Source organism: Caretta caretta, chromosome 2, assembly GCF_965140235.1.
Source record: "Caretta caretta isolate rCarCar2 chromosome 2, rCarCar1.hap1, whole genome shotgun sequence".
Taxonomy (NCBI): Eukaryota; Metazoa; Chordata; order Testudines; family Cheloniidae; genus Caretta; species Caretta caretta.
Window position 1 is genome coordinate 213,836,754 of NC_134207.1, and position 26,585 is coordinate 213,863,338.

The 26,585-nt window shown below is 39.1% G+C and overlaps 1 protein-coding gene across 1 annotated transcript in view; it reads right to left on the reverse strand.

Moving 5' to 3' along the window:
• AHR (aryl hydrocarbon receptor) overlaps window positions 1-22,345 on the reverse strand; it is a 93,523-nt gene extending 71,178 nt beyond the window's left edge. The window contains exons 1-2 of the mRNA XM_048838324.2: window positions 21,878-22,345; window positions 11,140-11,327 (exon numbers count right to left, since the gene is read on the reverse strand). Coding sequence (XP_048694281.1) covers window positions 11,140-11,327; window positions 21,878-21,933 — 244 coding nt within the window. The 5' untranslated portion in view covers window positions 21,934-22,345. The remainder of the gene's footprint in view (window positions 1-11,139; window positions 11,328-21,877) is intronic.
• Between the last annotated feature and the right edge of the window lie 4,240 nt (window positions 22,346-26,585).

Below are 26,585 nucleotides of genomic sequence, written 5' to 3' on the forward strand. Positions count from 1 at the left end.
ATAAAATGTACAAACAAGAATAGACATTAGGGCAGGCAGAACTACTCAATTCCTTGGAGGGTTTTTTTTTTTTTTTTTAAAGCTTTCCATGAAGAGAAAGAAATTAGGATTTCTATATGCTGCTGCAATATAAATTCATTACTGAATGAGGATGTGTATTACAATATACCATGTATTACCTTGAGCAAATAAATCATTTTACCTTTCTGTAACTCAGTTTCTTTGTTAATAAAATAAAGATATTTACTGTACCATACAAAGGTTTTGTGAGACATAAGCCATTTGCTGTTGTAAAGCTTGTTGAAATCCTTGAACTGAAGGTGCTACAGAAACTCAACATGTAATTTTTACTGGTCTGATTTTTCAGATGTGCTGAACACCTATACAGTCACCACAGCCTACAAATACTCACCTTTGAAAGGAAGGTCATTTATGGTATCTGAGTTTTAGAAACACGTACTATACCTCTTAGCCCAATCAGAGGTGGCATCCAGCAAATATGACTAAAAATGATTAAATTGTTATTTACAAAGTAAGCTAGCTGTAATTTCCTAGAGCAGTTTCAGATAACCCTTTTTGTCCAAATTTAAAAAGATTACTTCATCTCATTTTAGTCTTAATGGTAAATTTTTGTTTTGAACAGAATGCCTTGTGGAAAAAGTTGCAGCTATTCTGACATCCAATCCATCATCTCACAAGGATGGAAGTCTTCCTTTTATAATCTCTGCAGTAGGAAACAAATGAACCCAGGCTAAGCAACAAAATTTAGTCTAGAAATACTGGAAGAACACTTTTTATTTTTTTTCTACTATTTTAGATGTCTTGGATGGCTGAAATCTTTTACCTTGAGGTTTGCTGATAAGATATGTGTTATGAACTAACCCATAACTATTTACTACTTAGCTAAACTAATACTTCTAAAATCTATACATATAAATTGATCTAAAAGTGTTTATTAATGTTTTTGATCATCTTAATTAATGAAGTACTTGTCTGGGATTGTTCTAAACTTTTAAAATTTTTCACAAAGCAACCACTTTTTAACCAGTAACAGCTTCATTAAAACATTTACTGAGTAGCAACTGTTTTAAGGGTTGAAGTTTTTGTTTCATAGGGAAATAGATTGTGTTATAAATGGCCAGAGTTATAAACTACAGAGCTCAACCATACAAGCAAATGTCTTATTTCCTTATCAGAGTATCGATAAAAATCAAACAGGAAAACTCAGACATTTCGGTTAACAAGTACGTGTGACAGGAAAATGCTGAATCATAACAGAAACGCAAAGCATGAAAAGGTGTTTCAGCCTTAACTGCTTATTATATCTTTAAAATTACATAAGATACTAGCATTTTTAACACTATTAAGTGTTTTTCCTGCCTTCTCTTCCTCCCCGCAAAGAGTGATCTTTAGAATTACAAGGAATTATTTTTAAAACAGTATTCAACGAAAAGTTCAAGGTGTGATATCCTGGCACAAAGTCAATGCGGAGTTTTGACATGGAATTCAATAGGACCAGGATTTCAACAAGGATCTTTATGTACCATGACATTTTAGATTTTACACCTCTTTGGAGTAGGGGCTGTCAATTATGATTTGACCAACAAGCACAAGGAGAGCTAACCTGGTTGTGTTTTTTAGGTGCTACTATAATCATCAATGCCATGGAAGTAGAAGATTTTCATAGCAGCATTTTGGTAATATTGGACTGAGGCAAGATGAGAAATGAGGTGCAAGAAAGGGGACTACAGTAATTGACACAGAAGATGACTTAGAAATAGACAAGGCTGTTTGTGCCTGAAGAGGAGATACTTTGGAAGAAGCAACAGAGCTGGAGAGAGGCTGGATGTTTGAGGGAGGAAAGAGTATGAAAGAAAACAGGTTGTAAGCTTGGGTGAAAGGGAGAATACTTAATTTGTCACCAGTGAGGAAAGGAGAGCATAAGGAGTGTTGTGGAACAAATTGAAAGGTCTAGTTTTTACAGCATTGGACTTAAGAGGGCATCAGCATATGCTAGTGCTGATGTCAGAGGCAGTAAAGTGTCAAACTCAAATAAGAAGAAACAAATCAACTTGAATTTAGGATGTAACTTTAAATTTAATCAATGAACCCAGGAAATTAACTTTCAAAAAGGGGAACACAGTCATGGGACTTTAGGCCTAACAACCTGAACAGTGCCTGTAAACAAAGTGTTTATTTTTAAAACATTTCCAGAATTACAAATAAAATCCAAAGCTGTAACTAAGAAAGGAAGATGAACAGATGCTAATATAAGTCGAGGACTGCTTGCTAGGAACAGCTCTTTGGGCTTCCTCTACAGTGAGGAAGGAAAAAATAGAGTGTGAACCTCCTACCCGCTTAGTTTGCTCATTAGGCTCTCTGGCTTCCGCCTAGGTAAAAAAAGAGGAAATCGAGGGGCTACTTACCTAAGGAGTTTATGAAGTGCTTACAGTTCTTTTATTTGGAATTTATGTTTCATTCTTAGAAATAGTATTAAAAGTGTTATGTAACCCTGATCTGGAAGTCAGGCACAATACGGATAGAGGAGACACTTCTTCTGGAGGCTTTTGTTCTGGTGAGAGAGGCTCTATTCCACTCCAGCATCATATTAAAGCTATCCGGATTGGAGCCAACCTGGTGAAATGGCAGCTGCAGACTGGACAAGAGCTGGCAGTAGAGGATGGTGGCCGATTGCTGTAGGCTAGAGAAAGTCTAGGCTGTACTTGGTAGAGGTGGACCAGAGGGGAGACTGTCCATATTGCACCCCTTTGACTACTATCAAGTTAAACTATATTTGAGAATGTGGTTTAGATTTGTGATGGGTGTGCTTTGAGTAAGTGCCTTAACAAATAGCTAATACATAAGGCTAAGATTCTGTCACATATTTTTTAGTAAAAGTCAAGACAGGTCATGAGCAATAAAGAAATATTCATGGACGTCCATGACCTGTCCGTAATTTTTACTAAAAATATCCCTGACAAAATGGGGAGGGACAAGGCTCCAGCACCCATGGCTGCTGCTGGGGCTCTGGGGTCACCCCATAGCTCCAGAGGCTGGGCAGCTGCAGGTCCCAGTTGGAAGCTTCATGGCACTTCGCAGCTCCGCACCGCTACAGGCTGAAGTCATGGAGGTCTCTGGAAGGCATGGATTCCGTGATTTCCACAACCTCAGTGATAAAATCGTAGCCTTACTAATAAATAACAAATGGAACTGGAGAAGCTCCTCGCTCTCAGAAGTGTTTGGTGTTGCTGAATTTCATTTTAAAATTCATTTTTTTTTAGCCCAATATAAGTAGTTGTGTTTCAGGTTCCCACAAGACTTGTGTGCGCTTGTAAGAGCAAAAATGATACACTGTTAAAGGTGGCCAAAGTTTTAGCTTTTGATTTCCTGAATCTGAAGTGCAGAAGTGTGGGAAATCATCAAATCGGGGCATATCTAGTGGGGTTCTGCAGAGATTGGTACCAAGCCTGATACTATTCAACATTTTCATCAATGATCTGGAAGTAAATGTAAAAACATTGTTGATAAAATCTGCCGATGACACACAGATTGGTGGAGAGGCAAATAATGAGGAGGGCAGGGCAGTCATACTGAGCAATATGATCATTTCATAACCTGGGCCCATTCATACAAAATGTGTTTTAGTACAGACAAATGCCAAGTTATCCATCTAGGAACAACGAATGCAAGCCAAGCCTACAGAGTTCAGGGCTGCATCCTGGAATGCAGCGACTTTGAAGAGGACTTAGAGGTTATAGTAAACAAGCAACTTAACAGGAGCTCCTAATGCCATGCTATGTCAAAAAGGACAAGGCAATCCTTGATGTATAAACACGCGTAGTCAGCAAGATGACTTTACCTCTGTATATGGCATTGGTGAAACCAATACTGGAATACTGCATCAAGTTCTAGTGTCCACATTGTAAAAAGGATTTTGAAAAACTGTGGGTAGAGAAAAGATCCACGAAAAATATTTGAGGGCTAGAGAAAATGATTTAGTGACAGATTTAACCAGCTCAGTCTGTTTATCAAAGACGATTTGAGTGGTGGCTTGATTACAGTGTGTAAGTACCTTCACATGAGATAATCCTGGGTACTAAAGGGCTCTTTAATTGAGGATAGAACGGCATAACAAGAACCAATGGCTAGAAGCTGAAACCAAATACATTCAAATTAGAAATAAGGCACACATTTTTAAAACAGTTAAAGTGATCAGCCACTAGAACAAGCTACCAAGGGAAGTGGTGGATTCTCTACCTCTTTGTCTCGAAATCAAGGCTGGATGCCTTTCTGGAAGATATGCTTTAGCCAAGTACAAGTTATGCTTTAATCAAGCACAAGTTATTAAGCTCAATACAGGGATAACTGTAAAATTTAATGGCCTGTGATATACGTAAGGTCAGACAAGTTCTAATGTACCTTTTTGGCCTTAAACCCTATGAATGTGGGGGAAAGGTGGAGACCTGAACCAATTGTTTTATATATTTTCAAAAGGACCCCTAGCAGTAATCCTAGACATCATATTGAAATCAGCCCTTTATACAGTCTAACACCTGACAAAAGTGTTATATCTACCAGTTAAGCAGCTAAAGTGGTGAGATCGCTCATCATGATGCTCTTAATAGTTTCATTGTTACCTTGTGCCCATATCTGTTGTGCACATCTGTTGTCTCTTATCTTAGATTGAAAGCCCTCTTGCTGATGAGGAACGATGAAGTCATCCTACACTAAAGAATGTGTGTGTTAATTATTACATTTCAGAGTAAAATTAGGAAATGCAACTTTAATGAAAAAACACCTTGAAGTAGTTACTTTATGTTGTGCTGGGCTTGCCAAAATCACTTGCATAAGAAACTAATTCTTATGCATATGACTTGCATAAGAAACTAATTTTCAACAGAAACTTTCTTCAGTGACAGCAGAATACTGTCCAATGAGCAACAAAAAAAAAAGAGTGCCTATTAAAAACCACAGGAATTTATAGGAAAATGAAATAGACACCAGTCATATAAGCAACATGCTAATGTTTCTAAGATATTTTGATATACATATCTAAAATTACAATTCAACCAACAGCACAGTGCTTTTGTATTATGCTGGCAACATAGGCAGCTTGTTCCAAGTTATGCAACTGTCTCACCCTTATAATGAATTTAATTATAGATAATGCAGTCAACAATTGCCTTTGGATATTTTTGGTTATGACTAGTGGGTTACTTGTTCTCCATTCAGATTGCTGGCAGCTCATTACGTGAATGTGACCAACTGCTGAATATCATCAGACTTAATTATATCATCATATCATCATTTACAAAGCTGCAGTGCCACTTGTTTAGATGAAATAAAATCATCATCACTGAGGCAGGCACGGGAGACTACCCTCTAATTATAATACTGTAGAAATTAAGTGCATCTTCTCAATTAGTTCTGCAATAGAGTACCTTTTTACGTAAATCTGCTGAGTTCAATGGTTTCTTAATTTCAGGACTATTGGAATGACTCCCACAACTTTAATTATGGAAGCATCTCCTTAATATCTGAGAAGCAAACAAGTACATTAAAAGCTTCTTGACCTCAATCTTTCTCAAAGCCATGGCTGAACAGTCTAAAAGTTAAATAAGATGATCTTTTATACTTTATTTCTACTTAAGATGACTTTTTAAAAAAGTATAAAAATAGTTCCATCTTTCACAGATTTCCGTCTTCAGAAAACAGACATCCACTCTGGATTATTTAAACTTGGAAAAATGCAAGTGTTTTCTTTGAAAAAATATCTATTGTTACAGCAAAAAACTTGGGTTTCCTTTCAAGCAAGATCATATGATTACACGTTTATATTTTACTTTCCGCAGGAATTCACATACACCCCCATTTGCATCCTGTTATTCATTTAACGTTTCCCTTCACTTCAGCATGCTGTGTTAATAACATGACAATCACAATGCTAACTTTTGCATTTAACAGGTTTGTTTTATACACAGAGTATTTCAGCTCACTGCACAAAGATTGGTTCTTCTTCATATTCTATGAGACACTATAAAGGGCACCATTGTTTTAAACTGCACTTTACATCAGAAAAAACTCATGTGGTACAAAGAAAAGGAGTACTTGTGGCACCTTAGAGACTAACCAATTTATTTGAGCATGAGCTTTCGTGAGCAAGTGAGCTGTAGCTCACGAAAGCTCATGCTCAAATAAATTGGTTAGTCTCTAAGGTGCCACAAGTACTCCTTTTCTTTTTGCGAATACAGACTAACACGGCTGTTCCTCTGAAACCTGTCATGTGGTACAGAAATCCTGACCTTTTCCTTTGGTGGATCAATCTTTGTTGCAACTAGGGTGACCAGATAACAAGTGTAAAAAAATCGGGATGGGGTGGAGGGTAATAGGTGCCTATATAAGAAAAAGTCTCCAAAATCGGTACTGTCCCTATAAAATCAGGACATCTGGTCACCCTAGTTGCAACTTCTATAATAATACACACGAAGTCTTTTAAACAGTGAAAAGATTAGGGTTGTTCCCTACTCCTAATATTGCATCTGTCTGAATCTTAGACAGTTAGATTTATTTGTACTCTTCACTTTTATTAGTAACTATAGGTGTAAACCTTTAAATACTTTGAGACAGATTCTGAGTTACCAACCACACAATGCTCTTAGAATGTCTTAAAGATATATTCAGTCAGTCAGTCAGTGAGTCTTAACAAAAATGGTACGAAAAGCCCTATGCTCACAATTCCATCCGGAGCGATAAATGAAGACACCTGTCACAATTTAAGATGAACCACCACAAAAGATGAGCAATATTCTTAACACAGGTCTTGCTTCTCTTTTCACATCTAACAGAGTTTAAACTATAGAATAAATGGGTGCTACACATTTACAAACAACTGTGTTGAAGATGAGAATGTCAGAATTTCTTTGTTGTTCACTTAGTTGCTGGAATTACAGACTGCCAAGCACAACAGGATGAAAATTTAGTTGTTTTTTTTTTAAATCCTGTAATGTAAGGAACTGTTTTTTTTATACACACACACACACAGATGCAATTTGTACAAAAGAGCCTACACTCCATTTCACATATCACAAAGCCCTTCATTTATAAAAGTAACACTAATTGCCCTGTTGTAGGACTCTACAAAAAAAATAAGTGCTTATTATTCAGATTGGTTAAAGACAATGTTTTATTAGCCATGTACATATCTCTATAGTCTTCTCTAACAAAGAGAAATGTAAGTAAAACTACAATTTATTTTCGTCACCAGAGATAGTCATGAACATTCCAAATGTGCAGAGATTTACACACTTCAGCAGAAATTAGATCAGACACTGTTCAGATGACACTTCCTCCTCCCCTCTATTCTCCTCAATTAGGACAATGAGTTAAATACCCAACTAGTTGAGCCAGAGGAGTTTACCTAAAGTCTGTCTAACAATACATGAAAGGAGTTGGAAAACTTTTTAAAAAACATATCAAATGCAACAAATAGCAGCCACACTAGCCTTTTCAAGCTTTAAAATCCAAATAGTGTGAACTCTACTCCTTTATTGGGAAGCCGCAAGATATTCAGTGATAAAACACACGTGAAGCTAAGGTGAGCAGAAAGAGGGGTAAGATTGCATAAAAATAAATTTTTGCAACAGTAAATCACCAGCATAAGAGTAATAGGAGTTACCTGGATTTCATGAAAGATACCATTTTTCAGTGTTACCATCCTTATAGTATAGGCAGATATCCTTAAATTTGTTCTTAATAAAGCTAATCTATATCCAAAAATGATTCCTCTCTTTTCAAATTTATCTCCCATTATCAATTTTTTCAAGACTTCTTTCAGGACATCTTAATGTTGTACAACGTGCACAAATTTTTCAAGTCTCAGATAATTCTAGTTCCGAATATGAAGAAACTAATTCAAAGTTACTGCTGTAACTTGCAGTACATGCACATATTTCTTGTAGCTTGAAAACAAACAATTCATATTCACCACAGACAGGCAAATTAATCAAAGCTCTGCTAAAGAACCCACTACTATGCAACAAGATTAAATACAAAGCATATACCTGCAACTGTTCATCTCTAAATATAGTACAATGTGCTGAATATATATTGTTGTGTGAAATGACTTTCATCCCAAAAGATGGGATTTTCTGTTCAGTGATATACAACCCTGCTACAAATCTGGATCTATTTATAGACATGTTACATCCAAAAGTGCATGCAGGCTTTTTTTGGTGCCAAGAAAACTATTTCCAATTAATCACTTGAATGGATGGAAACTACCTCTATATCCAAGCTAGTCAGACACAACCAACATATATGAGACAAAAGTGGGGGCTGAATATGAGGCTTTTGGCATACTACTATACTGTGTGAACTTGGATTAAGACCCTGAAGTCTGTGCAGGATTCACAAAAATCCTGGGCAATAACAGCAGCAACCTCAGCACTCATCTCTGGACCTCGAAAGACCACATAATGTTCTTGAACAGGCAGAAAACTGCAAAAACTGCAATGGGAAATTCTGAAATCTGGTTTTGCCCTAAATCAGGACAAAGCCAAAATCCTGGAATTTTGGGTGAAACAAAATATTCAGAAACATTTTGTTTTGATGAGGCTGAAGTGTTCTGTTTCAACTTCTATATTATAAATAATAACAAAAGTCAAAACAAAGCATTTCTACCTTATCAAAACGAAGCATTTCAAAAAAACTGCTGTGAAAGTTTCAATGAAAATTGGTATGTCCTATGAGATCTTTATTTAATCTAAACAGCATTTTCTAATATGTCATAGACCGGCTGCCCCCCAAGCACTCTCTCATGGCCAAGGATGGCATAATGCCTCAAGTATCCGAGGGGTGGCCATGTTAGTCTGTAGCCACAAAAACAACAAGGAGTCTGGTGGCACCTTAAAGACTAACAGATTTATTTGGGCATAAGCTTTCGTGGGTAAAAAATCCACTTCTTCAGACACATGGTGCCTCAGTTTCCCTTCTCTCACAGGGCTCCTCAATAGCTCACCACCACAGTCCAAAGGTAATATACACACTCCACTTCTGGTTTCCAATTTATTTAGTCCTAAGGCACTGGCCGTCTAGGCCCCCACCCCAGTTCAGTGTCTCTCTCCTTGAATCAGAAGTCCCCAGCTTTCCTTCACAGAGCTGGGTTCAATTCAGTTCTGTCTCTCAGTTCAGTGTGTCTCCTTCCGAGTCAGGAGTTTGGTCTTCCAGGACCCAATCCAACTTCCTTTACTTTCCCCTAGAGTCCGTCTCATTCCCTGAAGCACGCACTTGCTTCCTCAAGCCAGCTACAGCTTTCCAAACTTCTGTTGCACTTGGGCCTCCTAGCTGGAGTGCTACCAGCTTCCACTTGAGCTCCCTTCCACAAAGACTCCTCCTGGAGTCTGTCTGTTCCTCCTTTATCTCCCCAGCCCTCACCTGAGTTAACCACATGACCTCATTCATGCCTACCTGGAAAGTTGAACTGATCTTAACACAGGTGGGTTGAGGCACCATTTCCCCTTAAAGGGGCCAGCCCCCCGTGATAGGATGAGAAATTGTTCCACCAAACTTTTCGACAACCTGTAGTGCTGAACAAATGTCATATGCTGTACTGTCCTGATTTACCACAAAAAGCACTGCATCGACTGTTTACTCAGAAAAAGAAAAACAACACCTCAACTTTTTTTAAGAGGACACTTTGCAAAATTTACCAGGATTAGTTATCAATAATAATATACACACACACTATATGTGGGACTGCTAACAATCAGTCAAGACAACCTAGAGCAGTGGTTCCCAAACTGTGGGTCACGACCCCGGCTCCATTAGCAGATAGGGTGGCAGCAATCCCGAGTGGGTGGAGAACAGCATTTTACAAAATACGTGCAAGGTCATGCCACATGGAGGATGCGGTTTTGCTCAACAAAATGGAACCCTCCATACAGTGTGATCTTGCACACAGTGTGCGCGTGCAAGGCCATGCTGTGAGGAAGACACCATTTTGTAAAGGAAAATGGCACCCTTTATGCAGTCTGATCTTAGGTGTACAGTGTGTGCAAGGTCTTGCTGCATGGAGGATGCCATTTGAAAATGGTGTCCTCAGTGCTGTCTGGTGTCGCAGAAAATAATACATCTGAAAATGAGGTTATACAGAGAAAGTGTTTGGGATCCACTGACCTAGAGGAAGTACTTTGATGAAAAGAAAAAGGCAAAACTATTTGGAAGATAGACTTCAGTAGCATGATTATCAATGGTAGTGAGCAATCATATCTGACCACATTACACTTGTCGTGTGGTGTTAAAGACAGACGTTAAAATGTCACACAATTTTGCTGAAAAGGCTTTCAACTAAAAGATTAGCGCCATTTTAAGCTCAATTCCTATATTAATATGGATGATAAACTTTAATTTTACATGTAATCAGAACTTCAATACTATCACAGCAAGTGATATAACAATCAACCATTTTTTTTGTGGGCATGGTTCTTTTGCACTGCCGCAAGAGAGCCAGATTCTGGCCATAACTGGACAGATAAGAATTTCTACAGTACGGGAAGCTCTCAGCTCCAAGAATGCTATAACTCAAACCAGAGCCAGGGTCAATGCAGACCGGCCCACAGAACTAGGGAATCTTAACTAATTCCTTATGTTTCCCTCTCCCCTCCATTTTCCTTTGCCAAGCACAGCTTGAGCACAGGAGAGAATATGCCTCCATCAGTTTCAGTAATTAGCTTCCTCAAGCATGTTAGATGATAAAACAAATTATGTGATGGGGTTGCAGGTGTTCAATCATTTTATTCATAACAAAATTATCTTTGCAGCATCAAGGAAAACATCCAACTGATGGGAAATCCGTCTGAAAAAGTGTTAAGTGAGGAAAAGGTCTGGAAGACTCATTAAAGGTAATATTACTTCGAAACGCAAGCTGATGAGTTAAGTGAAATGTAAATGGATACATTTGGTTCTCAAGAAACTGGACAACTGATTTTGTACAGTTACACTGTACCTCGCTGCACAACTTGACATGTCACTGAAGTATAGATACATTCAACAATTTTAAATATGAGAACAGGTGAAAGTAATATACAGCACCAAACAGTATTTTAAAAGCACTCCAAGAGAAATTAAATCTTAATCTCTTACCATCAAAGAAACTTTTGGCTCTCAGGTAACTCACACTAAGCCTAAGCACAGACAGTTTATCCAGTTTGGCGATAACATCTTGTGGGAAAGGCAAGAGGCTAGCCAAGCGATCTAACTCTGCATTCAATCTGTCTCTGTGTCTCTTGGATGGATTGGACTTGGCTCCTTCAGATGGGGACGGCTTTACTCTGTGGCAAAGACAAAACACAGTATAAACGCACATTTTTTCTCAAAATGATCATATTGTCTTAGTAATTATATATTTTTTTTTTTAAAAAAAACAGAAAGGTAGTAAAGCTTTGCCATTAAACTGATGCCCACCAGCACAAATCTTTTACATTTTAACATGTAATATACTTCCCCAAAAGGACTTGCATATTCCTCAGCAAAAATTAGCATAGATTGAAGCTAGGAAAAACATACGTCACGTGGGCATCTAAGAGCCCTGTTCGCGCACCAGAGCATTTAGTTAAAAGTGTTTGAAAGTTTAGAGATACTTAATAATAATCTGTTCTATTGTTCAGAAAAAATAATTAAATGTCACTTGGAATGTGCCAAATACTTTATAGTGTACATTAATACTGGTATTTCAGTATGAATATTCTGTGTAAAATTGTACTCTCGCATTTACACTTGTTCACTTTTAGTGCAACATTTCTCAACATATGCTTAATTTTTGTACAGTTTTTTATTTTCTGCTTAACACTGCAAGAGTTCTAACAATTTGCTGGACACCAATAGTAAGATGGCCCCTGCCCCAGATATCTTGCAATCTGGGAGAGAGACAGGTCCAAGATATGTTGGGGAGTTCCTGAGGAAGGCGTCACTATGAATGCTTGTAATGAGATTTTGAGGGTGGGAATACGTAGATCAACTCATTAAATCCACTTACAGTTCACAACATACTGAGCACTAAAATACTCTTTAACTCTTAACTAATCACAACATTTACAGTAAGTATGGCATGACAAATTGGTGAAATATACTATCCAAAACAAAGCAATAGCGTTCTTCTATGAATTATATTACGGTGTTAATGGAAACTAGAAGCAAGATTACATAAACACCCACCATAAATTCCTAGTGCTCACTCCAAAGTTTCCTACATGCAAGGCTGTGAATAGGGAACATTAATCTTACCTGAAATCATACTTGATCATTAGAAACAAATACATTCCGAGTCTTTCAACAGATTAGAAAAGTTTATTTTAAGCATACCTGGCACGTGAGCAAAGCTAATTACAAAGGGATCAATCATTGATTCATTTTTGTGTAATAAATTCATAAAGTCAGTTTGCTACTACTTAGATTACCTTTACATGAATGTTGGCTGTGTATGATATGCTGTCTGCAAACTCTGTTCATGCCTACATTTAGTCCAAGTAGTCTTGGCAGTATTTATTTCTAAGTATTATATTCAATCAAATGCATATTTTTCACTGGCTAGAAATTTAAAAAACCTCCCGTAATGAAATTTAGATACCACTATGTAAAACGATTTCATTACTTCCAGTTAAATGCATGACAGACAGAACTGACATCAAATAGTGAAATACATCATGTGTTTTTAGACTTCTCTTTCTTCCAGTTCCAACTACTAAGTATCTGCTGGAGGGGGGTGGAGTTTTTTTAATAGAGGGGAAAAAAATTGTTAGTATTTATTTAAATCTAAACCTTCCAAATCTACTTTTAAGAATCATGTCTTCTTATACCCGTATCACTTGTCCACTACCTCTTGATTGGGGAAAACTTGAATTTGTCTCCTTAACTGTTCACTCTTACTATGAAAATGATGTTGTGTTGCTGTTATACACTGAAGGGGTGTAAACACTCCCCCCTTTTCTTACTCAGAGTTTGTAATCTGATAGGGGCTACAGTCCAAATGTTGACAACACACACATGAAAGCCCCAGGAATAACAACCATCATCACACTTATAAACTCACTGCCATTAAAGCTAAGTTTGTTGCAGACGTAAAGGGTCAGCTTCCCCACCGCTCTGATGGAGGTTAATGGTACAGAAATGGGCAAAACGGAAGTGATAGAAAAATAAAAACGGTTATGAAAATTATGTCCATTAAATAGAGAGTATATCCAAAGCAAAAACAGCACACTGTAGATGCGTGTGCCATCAATTACAATATACAGTGAAATAAATCTGGTTAAGGGCAGTATTAGAACTACCTCAATTATGAACCTTGACTTTCTTAGGGCCACTCTGAGCCCGACATCTCTCTAAGGCCATTTGATGTCAAGATACCTGCAGCTCACCACAACCCCAGATATTAGTTTAGAAGTCATTCTGAAAAGCTTTTGTTCAGATAAAAGAAACCAAACAATGTTTACTTATTCTAAGGAAGCATTTGTGTACCCAGACCATGACAACTGGAATAATTCTTTAAAAAAATAAAATAATAAAACAGCCTACACAACAAAAAGCTTGGATTTCAATACTGGCCAAACAACAAATAAGTCACCCAACATTTCCTTAACAATCCCTATTAGTAACACTAAGCCTCACTGAGTGTGAGTTGTTAACGTGCACTACTATCAGTTAATACAGAGCCAGATTAAAAAACTTATTTCTTGAAGTACAACCATTGCATTTACAGCAGGACTGAACTATCCCACTCATACACTTGTACACTTTTAAGTCAATCAACCAGGTCTACTATTCCTGCATAATAGTTTGTAGCCTCCGATTCCTGGTAGTCAGGCTTTGTCTACATTGGACTTTTGTCGGTAAAACTTCTGTCATTCAGGGGGGTGGAAAAAAAAAAACCTCTGAACAGCACTTTGTCACTTTTGGCCCCCCTGCCTGGGGCAGCACCACAGCATGGCTCAGGTGGGCAGAGGCTTCAGTCCCCACTCCTGAGGTCATTTAGTAATTTTTGTTGTCAGAAGGGGGGTCACAGTGCAATGAAGTTTGCGAACCCCTGGTTTAGATAGAGGGTGCAGCACTCTATGCATTACAGCAAGTTACCTGAGTGAAATTTTTGCGAATACAGACTCACACGGCTGCTACTCTGAAACCTGAGTGAAACTGAATGCTATGTCAAAATTAATCCTTGTATATGTGCTTTATACAAAAACAGTCCAGAAAGCGGGGGCAGATTTTCAGATTGTTAAAACTACTTTAACAGTAGACTGCCCTTCCAGTCCTGCTACTCTACTCTACAGTTTAGGTACAACTGTAGATCTGAATAAAGCGAATGGCCAGAGGTCCTTGTTTAGTTAATATCTATTACAGCTGAACTAAAACCTTTCAATATTTCAATTCTTGAGAGGCAGACGAAAGTGCGGTCATAGAAAGTCAAAATAAAAACAGAGTTGTCAAAGCAGGATTTGAACTGTATTTTCACTGTTCTTCTATGCCGCAGAGTCTTTAATCACATACAGTCTAAACTCACACATAGTAAGGTATTTATTTTTTTAATACACACATATATAAACACACACACACACACACACACAATATATACATACACAATAAAACCAAAGCGCTGTAGCCTTAATTTTTACCAGGAGGCCAAAGCAGTTCTGGTATATACTTCCTAATTTAAGAATAAAAGCAAATTAAAATACAATTTTGAATAAAATCAGTTGCTGAGCACCTAAAGATAAGTGAATATTAGCAGGGATCCTAAAAATCTGTTTTACACAGAAATTGCGTTTTTACAGAGAATCTTTTATTTTTTCACAAAATGAAAAAGTAAACACATAACTATTAATTATTTTACACTTATTCAATGTGCACAACCTCCCCCTCGTGATCTATTTTTGAGTACATTTTAAATTTACAGTGGAACCCAGTTTATTCGTTCTAATTGGGACCAATGCCAGATCGAATAATGAAAAATTGGGATAATCAGGAGAATTGGCAAAGAGCTTTCTATCCCTTATTTTATATGGGGTGGGAGGGACTCGGAGCTGCAGCTGCCCACAGCTGACCACCGGATCCCCCAGCTGCTGTTAGCCCGAGGCTGGAGAGCTGGATAATGGAGGCTCAAATAAATGGGGTTCTACTGTATATCAATAAAACATTGTGTTCAAAGGATACTTATGTATATTGTGGCTAGGGAACCTGAAATTCAGTGTTTCATTTTAAATAGCAAAAAACCCATGGATTTTTATTGTAGAATTTTGTTCATTTGGTTTTTTTTGGTCATGAAAAAAGGGATCCCTGAATATAATGCACAACTGTTTTACCCCTCAAAAAAAAAAAAAGAAAGAGGGCCTTGAAGGAGATTGATAGCACAGGCATCTGTCATATAACTGACAAACTTAATCCTTGGGGTAGTATGTGCTGCAGATGTTTTTCAACCCATCCTTAACGTTACAAAAATGGGGGTGTTATTTCTGTCATTATTATTTAGCGCAGACAATTCAGGACGTGAGAGAAATGTGTCAGGTACATACATCATTATTTTATTTTAGAAATGAAACCAAGCAAGACATTTTGAGGACCGTGAATAAACAGCATTGAAATGGACATAAAATGCATGGCCATCGAAAAAACTCTATATTTAAATAAAACAAAAAAGCCCTTCTAAATTAAAATAGGATGTCATCTCCCTATAGTCTCAACCACATATGCAAAGACATGTTTTTTTCCCCAAAAATTGTTATTCACACCACATCTGTCTATTACCAAAAGTGAGGCATGTTCACCATTCTCAGACAATACCACTTCACTCAGAGGAACTGAAAACTAAGCATGATTTACTTCTTTTATTCTCCCTACCACCATATTCAACATTAATAATACACTGGTTCTGATGTGTGGGGTTGGAGTAAAGAATGATAGGATGGATGTTATCTCATCTCTGTAGACTGCTGACCCCTTTATTTGAAGTTGGGGCACACCTGTCTCAATGGTGCAACAAACCTGTTTTGTGGTTTGCCCTCAGGGGGTGACAGAACCAATGAGCTTCCAAGTAGCTTTAAAGGATCAGGCTGTTCCAACTCTTCTGTCAATGGTGTGGTAGGACCCTCAGTGCATCAATAGGTTATTATGTGTGGGGTTGTGAGCTGTCAGCCTCCACCAAAAGCCCCACTTCAACTCCAGCATTTATAATAGTGTTAAATATATATTTTAAAGTGTTTTTAATGTATAAGCTAGAAGGGTTGCACTCAGAGGCTTGCTCTGTGAAAGGGGTTATGAATACAAAAGTTTGAGAACCAAGGCTGTAACCTTTGTCCTCCGCTAGGGGCTATGTCTCAACACCAGCCCACTCTGTTGGCTTCATCTTAACAGTTTATTTTGATTTAAAGACTGCCTGCAATAGACAGAGCAAGAGGAGAGACTACTAGAGTACTGACAATGGAAGTTTTGTGCCAAGTTCAACAGATTGCAATATATAGCTTTTAAAATCATATACCGTGGTTGCGTATGAAGGAAAGAATTTTCTTTGCTTCCCAACATAGTGTCTTTCGCTATATTTAGAAAACATTCTTAATATGCTATGTACATTTTCTTTTTAATGTCTCTCTGAAAGAAGCAGAGTACATAATAAATCTGAAATTAAAAATATGAAGTATCTTAAAATGCTATCTGCTACAAACCATCCATCTAAAGTACTGAAACCGTAAATGAATGTACATTGTTTCTAAATAGAAAGACTGTATCCCCAGGGTGGCCAAACTGTGGTTCGCGATCCACATGCCACTCTTATCATTGAAGTGCTGCTCGCAAGCCCCCTCTGCACCCCTCCCCACATTCTCCACCTACCAGTCTGGGGGAAGAGCTTGGGACCTCTGCCTTGCAGTGGGGTGGTGGGGTAGGAGCTTCTGTCCACTGGGGAGGATGGTTTCGGAGCTTCAGCCCTACGGGAGGGCACCTGCTGGGGCTCAGGGCTTCAGGAGGAGTGGGGCTGAAACTGGGCTACCAGCAGGCGTGCTCTGGCTCTCAAACTTCTGAAGATTGTCATATGTGGAGGGCCAGTAAGTTTGGCCACACCTGCTGTATACTAACTCTTTATATTAAGTGCAATGAGAGAGAATGAAAGGTACCAGAATGAGCCTGGAAAGTGAACACCTATCTACACATGAAGAAAAAGCAATGACAGGGAAATGATCTCTATGCTGCCTCTTGAACCACTGTATATTAATCCTAGCCTGAAGGGTCACCCAGACAACCAAATAAAGCAAACATTTTTCAGGTACATTGTATATGGAGAATCCATGTAAGTAAGCACTGGACAAAGCCAATCGCTTATATTTCTTGTTCATTTTTCATTATCTAACATGCAATTAGCTTTAACTGGCATTCTAGTTTGTGTATATATGGCAATTAAACTTCTTAAAGCGCCCCCACACCAACATACCATTTTCCCACTTGTTGAAATAAAATACACAATAAGCACTAAGAAAAATGTTAAAGTATATTAAATACAAAAATATTTTGAGCTAAAACATAAGGATTAAATATATATAAATTCATAACATCAGGGGATGGGCATTAAATGTACATAATGATCTATTTACAATGATCTATTTAAAATCTAACTTTTGTGGATCTTGCATTCCATCCTGTTTGGCATTAAATGAACTCTATGGCTTGTTATATATAAATGAGATTCCAGTGATTAATAAAAACCCAGGAAAATTGATAATTTGAATTCAATGTATATGAAAAATAAAAAAGATACAAGCCTTGGTAAACCTTTGTTAACACCCATAGGAAAATGACCACAGGGGGGTGTCCACATCATTCAATCAATAAAAGAGAAAGAATTACATGGAGGAAAATAAACATAAAAGTAGAAAAGGTTCTAAGAAACTGCGTGTGCCCTAATGCATAGCAAGATTTAGTTGGGTGTAGGTGGTGAAATCACACTTTGTTTACCATGCATTTTTCTTCTTTAACAAAAGACGTGGATATTCCTACATTTAAACTATCTATTGTATTTCTCCAAAAATGCAGTCAGTATCTTTTCCTTTGATACACATTAAAGTGATAGAGTAGCTCTCTACAGAAAGGATTATATTTTATACTTTATAATGTCAGGGTAATAGCCCAAGATTTCCTGTGGGCTTCTGTCCTGTACACTGCAGATAATAGGAGTGTTTTTTTCTGAACTGGCTTCAAATTATTACCATGATTTTCAATTAGTTATTTTCCAGATAAAAATCAGAGTTTTTCCCATTTAGATTTTCTTGTGAACATTACATCATTATATAGATGACAAAAAAAGTTGTTCACACAAATGGGTTGTCTGGATTACAGACAATATATCACTCATGCTCCACTCAGAATTTTGGATACAGCAAGTGAAGCACAAATACACAATTCAACACAAATTTAATCTCTTCCTTATATGAAAAAAAAGTAAAAAAGCTACATTACCTCACTAAACATAACAGTATGTCAGCTCTTCTATTTTAAACTATTTTTTCAAGAGGTTTGAAATTTGCCTGGAAAAAAGCTAACTTCAAGGCAGTTATCCCACAAGTGTCCTATATATTAATTTGAAGAGAATCAGAGGCAAACTAGATCTTTTTACAATAATTAACAAGCTTCATAACCGCTTTAAAAGTCAGATCTGACAATCTGCTGTTACTATAGCATTTTCTCTCTTTTTGGCCAAGAGTATGAACTATGATCAGTTTTTAACTGGGCAAATCAGAACCCTCAGGCCTGCAGATAATGCGCCTCCCAGGACTGCTATCATAGTATAAATGCAAAATCAATGTAAAACTAAGCATAAAGAGAGGGAAATAAGTATGGTACACTGAACAAATAGAAATTAAGCCTGCACAAATTATTGGTCAATCCAGCCGGGTAGCAAATAATATGATTAAAAGGAGGGTTTTTTTTTTTTTAAATCTGTTATAGGTGAAGCCAAAATTACAGCTAGATTAAAAACAAAAATATTTACCTTAAATTAAGAAAGGTTTATTTTTCCCTTTCAGTCCTAAAAAGAGAAGTTATTTTATGACAAGGACACCTCAAGACCAATATTAAACTTTTAAATTTAGTTTCCACCCATATGTTGATAGACATAAAAAAGAAAATATTCAGATTCAAATAAGGTAAGTGTGGCAAATTAAAAATAAAGAATATTAAAGACTAAGCAGCTTGAAAGTCAGACATTTTTATATAAAGGTACAAAAACAGAAACAGTTTTCAGATCTGACCAGAATTTATTAGGAAACAAAGCATTAAGACTACTGTGATCAGAAAGAGTGAATAGCTACACAACAGTTCCTTAAATGAAGATTTCTGTGTACTTTAAAAAGGATTAGTCTAAGAAAGTATGTAAACAGAGTGGGGAAGCTATCTGTGCTTGCACATAGCTGTAGAAAAAATAAGCATTTCCTATATACTTGTATATCTTGAAATAGGGAAACTATTTCTTTCTAAAACATAGATTTATATTGTTGAACTGTTTTAACACTTCTATACGTTAGCATGGAAGAGGCTAGCCACAAGTTATATTCACATTTACTGCAGCTTCTGCAGAGCATTGATAGAAACCATCATTTATATATATTGCTTTTACTGATTTATTCACTTCACAAACATAGTAAAATTTCATTTAAAGCAAAATACCCATTTGTACAAATACTTTAATAGCAACAGCTGTGATTGAACACGCACTCAATTAACTGATCTAAAACAGGGAGCTGAATGATATAAAGGAAGTTGCTTACACGCAGTGTCCCAAAATGTTTCTCTCTTTTACTAGTATGTTACAAGGAACAACTCTTTCAAACTTAGTGTATGATTTTACTTTTTAAATACAGTTTTTTTCAGTAATGCTATTTGAAAACAAGTGCAATTAAAAAAAGAAGAAAAATGATTTTTGGCCATGAGTCAATAAGAAATAAGCTGTTGGGGGAAAAAAGCAGCTAATTAGACCACTTATAAAAGCAGCTAATGTATGCATCTTTATGTAATAGATAAATGTAAAAGTTAATGATTTCCTCTAGGCTGAAAGTCATTTCAGTTTAAAGTAATCTTTTAGTGAAGCAGGTACAGCCTTGGGCCCAATCCTATCTATACTTGGGTAATGTAATTAGCTTTACTCATGCAACTAAGGGTTTTCAAAATTAGGCCCTATTATAAGAGGTAATTTTTTTTCTTTTTAAGATGTGGCAGTAATTTCTGACTTTTGTGTTTGTTTGGAGTTAAATGAATAAGTACCATAAAATATAATCAAACTTTTGACAGAATAAAAATATTAAGAAAAATTGTTTTTTAAATATTCCCAAACAGGATAACACGATTATACATAATCTACTGTCATGCCCTTTGTTGAAATGTCCCAGGCACCTTGTCAGAGACATCCACATTCAGAAACACCACTCCAGGAATGTTACATTTTAGGGGAGTCCAGGATCTGATGTGTAAGACTTCATACAGAGTTGAAGTAATAAAATGTGCTTTATTAGTTAAAAATCACAGTACCGACTGTGAAATACTCTACTGCAGAGAGTGAATAGTAACCTACAAGCCCATCCAAATGGGGACAACCAGTCAGGGGCAGTACACCCAGCACAATGTGCTTTCTGCACAGACTCCCACCACAAGTCCTAAGCAGCACAGCTAAGCACTGCACTATGATCAGTAAGACATTTAAAAAGCTGCATTTGTCATTTAACTACTTTTAACAATTATTTTAGCTGGTGGGGGGCTTTGTAGCCATCGCTAGGGAACTGCCACCTTAAATGCCTCCTAGTCTAGATCAGGTAAACCAGCCACAATAAAACCTAGTTATTTCTTCTTTCTTTCTTCCTTCCTCCCTCCCATCCCCAAGCCCTCATTCTGCCTTTTAATTACCATCCTTATACAACTGGGTCATCAGTGCCTGTTAACAACAGGTTTCAGAGTGATAGCCCTGTTACTCTGTATCAGCAAAAAGAACGAGGAGTACTTGTGGCACCTTAGACACCAACAAATTTATTTGGGCAAAAGCTTTCATGGGCTCAAGCCCACTTCATCAGATGCATGCAGTGGAAAATACAGTAGGCAGATTATATCTCTATCTATACAGATTATATATCTTATATAGATATCTTATATATATATACACACACACACACAGAGAACATTTTTTCATGTTCTCTGTACAGATCTTCCTACTGTATTTTCCACTGGATGCATCTGCTTTAGCCCACGAAAATTTATGCCCAAATAAATTTTAGTCGCTATAGTGCCACAAGTACTCCTCGTTCTTTTTGGTCACAACAGGACTCCGAACATAGCTAACTACAGACTTCCCTGGGGGGAGGGGGGGGTGGCGAGAGGAGTCTGAAAAGGGACCTCCTGGATCCCCACAAGTCGCGCGCACGCCCAGCGCTGCTGCCGGGGCTCCCAACCCAAAGCCGCCGACAGACAAGAAAAGCCCCCGCGAAAGGGCACCAAGCACTGCAGCAAACAGCCCCCTGCCTCTGGGGCCGCGTCCCCGGGCAAAACCCAAACAGCGCCCTGGACAAACAAGGCAAACCCGTAGCTGCCGAGGCCCACGTGGAGCGAAGCGCAGAGCCCCGGGGCTGTGCGGAGGCCGGGGGCTGCGGCAGGAAGCAGAGGCGGGGGCTGCAGACACCCACCCGGCGCTGGACAAGCGGGGAGCCGCTGCAGAGCGGACACTCCGGCTAGAGGGAGAGGAGGCTGGGGGCGCGGAGCGCAGCCAGGGACCGGTTTGGGTGAGCCGCTGACCGCCCCGCAACGACCAGTAGCGAAGCCGGCCCGGCAGCTCACCCCACCCCACCCAGCGCCCCAGCTCGACTCTTACATTTTCTGCACGGGTTTCCGCCGCTTGCGATTGGCGTAGGTGATATTGGGGTTCATCTTGCTGCTGCTGCTGCCGCCGCCGCCGCGGCCCCCTGTCCCGCAGCCGCTGCGAGTCCCCGGCGAGCCCGCTCGGCACCGCAGCCCGCAGCTGCCCGGCCCTGCCCGTCTGCGGCGCGGCTCCCACGGCCGAGAGAGGGCGGGGAGCCCAGGTGATCAGCGCCGGCGACACCCACCAACGCCTCTGTGCCCCCGGAAACAGGGGCGGGGGCGGCCGGGGCTTTCCAGCTGCCGCTGCCCGGCCGCCGGCAGCGGCGGCTTCTCCTGCCTGGGAAGGTCGGGGCCTGGCCACCGCACCCCGAGGCTGCTGCCGCTGCCGGCAGCTGCGACGATCCCTCTGTCCCAGAGCGGCCGCCGCAGGTCGGGCAAACGTCTGTCGCAGCTCACCGCCCCCGGCCGCTGCGGTCTCAGAGCCAGCCAGCCTCCCCCTGCTCTCCCCGCCCCGCGGGGGAGGCTCCGCCGGCTGCCTACGTGAGGGGGTGGCGTGCGCCGCCATGTTGGGTAGGTCACGCCCAGCGACAGGCCGCCGGGACGGGGGAGGTGGGAGACGCGGGCCCCGACGCCCGGCAGAGTAGCTACCGCCGTCAATGAGAACAACAAGGGAAGGAACAGAAATCAGGGCATTTCCCGTCCAGACAGGCACCGGCGCTGCCTGGGTGCAAGGGGAGAGCCGCATCGCCGCTCCTCACCCCCGCCTACATTAACTCGGGGGCCGCCCGCCGCTGGGACAGCAGGTGTGAGCCCACCGCAGGGAGGAAGGAGCAGGGTGCTGGTGAGGCCTGGACCTGCCCTGAGGGGAGGAGGAGGAGTGTGGGGGCGGCTCATGCCCTTCCCTACGAGCAACCCGTGACTGCACCTATGAAATTCTGCAAGATAAGAGCCCAGGATATGGTTACGGTCTTGCTAAGGGGGAAGGCCATTATCGGTCTACATTTTAAAGGAAAAACAAAATTACAAGCGACGTGGGCTGCTAAAGTGCTGCTAAGTCCCGCTGTTCAGTCAGAATCATCATGCATTTTGACTAGGGCAGTCAACCAATTAAAAAAAAAATAATCATGAATGTGAGATTAAAAATATCATGATTAATTGCCGTTTTGGCCTCACTGTTAATAATAGAATACAATTTATTTACATATTTTGGTTGTTTTTACATTTTCAAATAGATTAATTTCAACTGCAACACAGTAATACAAAGTGTACAGTGCTCACTTTATATTATTATTTTAGTACAAGTATTTGCACTGTAAAAGATAAACAAAAGAAACAGTATTTTTCAATTCACCTCATACAAGTACTGTAGTGCAGTCTCTTTAGCGTGAAAATAATTCTACATTTTTAAGTTGCACTATTATTTTTACATAAACTGCACTCAAAAATAAAACAATGTAAAACTTTAGAGCCTACAAGTTCACTCACTCCTACTTCTTATTCCGCCAATCACGAAGACAAACATGTTTGTTTATATTTATGAGAGATAATGCTGCCCACTTCTTATTTACAATGTCATCTGAAAATGAGAACAGGCGTTCCCATGGCACTTTTGTATCCAGCATGGGCGGTATTTACATGCCAAAAATGCTAAACATTCGTATGTCCTTTCATGCTTCAACCACCATTCCAGAGGAGATGCTTCCATGCTGATGACAGGTTCTGTTCAATAATGTGCCAAAGCAGTGCGGGACTGATACACATTCATTTTCATCATCTGAATTAGATTCCACCAACAGAAGGTTGTTTTTCTTTTTTGGGGGTTAGGGTTCTGTAGTTTTTGCATTGGAGTGTTGCTCTTTTAAGACGTCTGACAGTATGTTCCACACCTCGTCCCTTTCAGATTTTGGAAGGCACTTCAGATTCTTAAACCTTGGGTCGAGTGCTGTACCTATCTTTAGAAATCTCACATTCACCTTCTTTGCATTTTGTCACTTCTGCAGTGAAACTGTTCCTAAGCTGTAGCTCACGAAAGCTTATGCTCAAATAAATTGGTTAGTCTCTAAGGTGCCACAAGTACTCCTTTTCTTTTTGCAAATACAGACTAACACGGCTGCTACCCTGAAACCTGTTCTTAAATTGAACAACATATGCTGAGTCGTCATCGGAGACTGCCATAGCACAAAATGTATGGCAGAATGTGAGTAAAACCACAAAGCCAGAGATATACAATCCTCCCCCAAGGAGTTCAGTCACAAATTTAATTATCACTTTTTTTTTTTAAACAAGTGTCATCGGCATGGAAGCATGTCCTCTGGAATGGTGGCTGAAGCATGAAGAGATATACAAATGTTTAGCATATCTGGCATGTAAATACCTTTCAGCTCTGGCTACAAAAGTGCCACGCGAATGCCTGTTCTCCCTTTCAGGTGACATTGTAAATAAGAAGTGGACAGCATTATCTCCTGTAAATTTGACCAAACTTCTTTATCTTAGCGATTGGCTGAACAAGAAGTAGGACTGAGTGGACTTGTAAGCTGTAAAGTTTTACATTGTTTTGTTTTTGAGTGTAGTTATGTAACAAAAAAACTACATTTGTAAATTCCACTTTCATGAGAAAGAGATTATTGCTAGATTACTATAGTACTTGTATGAAGTGAATTGAAAAATACTATTTCTTTTGTTTATCTTTTTACTGTGCAAATATTTGCAATAAAAATAATATAAAGTAAGCACTATACACTTTGTATTCTATGTTGTAATTGAAATTAATGTTTGAAAATGTAGAAAAGCATCCAAAATATTTATAAATTTCAATTGGTATTGTATTATTGTTTAACAGTGTGTTTAAAACTGATTGATTAAAAAATTATTGTAGTTAAGTTAGTTTCTTTTCAGTTAATCACTTGAGTTAACTGCAATTAATTGAGAGCCCTAACTTTGATCATTTTTTCTTCCCTCCTCCTCATTTTCATCTTTTCATTCGCTAAAGCTCAGCAAGGTTCTTCTCCCCCTAGGTAACAATACAGTTTGTGTCAGAACTCTGAGGCAGGGGCAAAAATCTCCCAACGTAAAACAAAATATATACAAGTCTTTGCTGAAACAAAAGCCCTGCTGACCTGTAGGGAGAGAGAAGAGGAGGCCAGTCCTGCTCCCATTGAAATCACCTGTAAATTTCTCAGTAGTTTCAGTGGAAGTATGACTGGGCCCCAAGGAGGGAAATGAGTCAAAGAGAAACACGTTTTCCCTTTTAGCAGCTTGGAGGGAAATTTTCTTTGCCTTTGGATTTCCCCAGCACTATTCATCTTGGAGTTCTCTACTTCAGCTACAAGGAGTGAGAAGCTGAGGCAATGTCTTTTTTTGTGTGTGTGCTGGATAAATGGCTTAAATCTGACTACAAGAACCAGCCAGAGTGTAAGGGGCAAAAACAGCCAGTAACAACAACTGCATATTCACTCGATGGTTATTAAAAACAATACAAGATTATGCAAATCCTTCTATTTGGATTGGCTGATAGATGTAATTAGCTATAGTACAGGTATTAATATGCTGTGTAATTACTGAGAAATAATGATACAATGATTATGCTAATCAGACAGCCAGAACCAATCAATGCATGGAATTCCATAACTGCAAGACTGCACAGTTATGTTTCAGTAATCCTACAGCTTCCCTGTAGCTGATTGTTGGTACAATATTTGTTCAGTATTGACAGTATGAAGAAAAGGAGTACTTGTGGCACCTTAGAGACTAATCAATTTATTTGAGCATAAGCTTTCGTGAGCTACAGCTCACTTCATCGGATGCATACTGTGGAAAGTCTAGAAGATCTTTTTATACACACAAAGCATGAAAAAATACCTCTCCCCACCCCACTCTCCTGCTGGTAATAACTTATCTAAAGTGATCACTCTCCTTACAATGTGTATGATAATCAAGTTGGGCCATTTCCAGCACAAATCCAGGTTTTCTCACACACACACAAACACCCCCACACACAAACCCACTCTCCTGCTGGTAATAGCTTCTTTAAAGTGACCACTCTCCTTACAACGTGTATGATAATCAAGGTGGGCCATTTCCAGCACAAATCCAGGGTTTAACAAGAATGTCGGGGGGGGGGGTAGGAAAAAACAAGGGGAAATAGGTTACCTTGCATAATGGCTTAGCCACTCCCAGTCTCTATTCAAGCCTAAGTTAATTGTATCCAATTTGCAAATGAATTCCTATTCGACAGTTTCTCGCTGGAGTCTGGATTTGAAGTTTTTTTGTTGTAATATCGCAACTTTCATGTCTGTAATCGCGTGACCAGAGAGATTGAAGTGTTCTCCGACTGGTTTATGAATGTTATAATTCTTGACATCTGATTTGTGTCCATTTATTCTTTTACGTAGAGACTGTCCAGTTTGACCAATGTACATGGCAGATGGGCATTGCTGGCACATGATGGCATATATCACATTGGTGGATGTGCAGGTGAACGAGCCTCTGATAGTGTGGCTGATGTTAAAACCCCTCCAACGCATTATTAAGGATCTACAACCTATCCTGAAGGATGACCCAACACTCTCACAAATCTTGGGAGACAGGCCAGTCCTTGCCTACAGACAGCCCCCCAACCTGAAGCAAATACTCACCAGCAACCACATACCATACAACAGAACCACTAAACCAGGAACCTATCCTTGCAACAGCCCGTTGCCAACTGTGCCAACATATCTCTT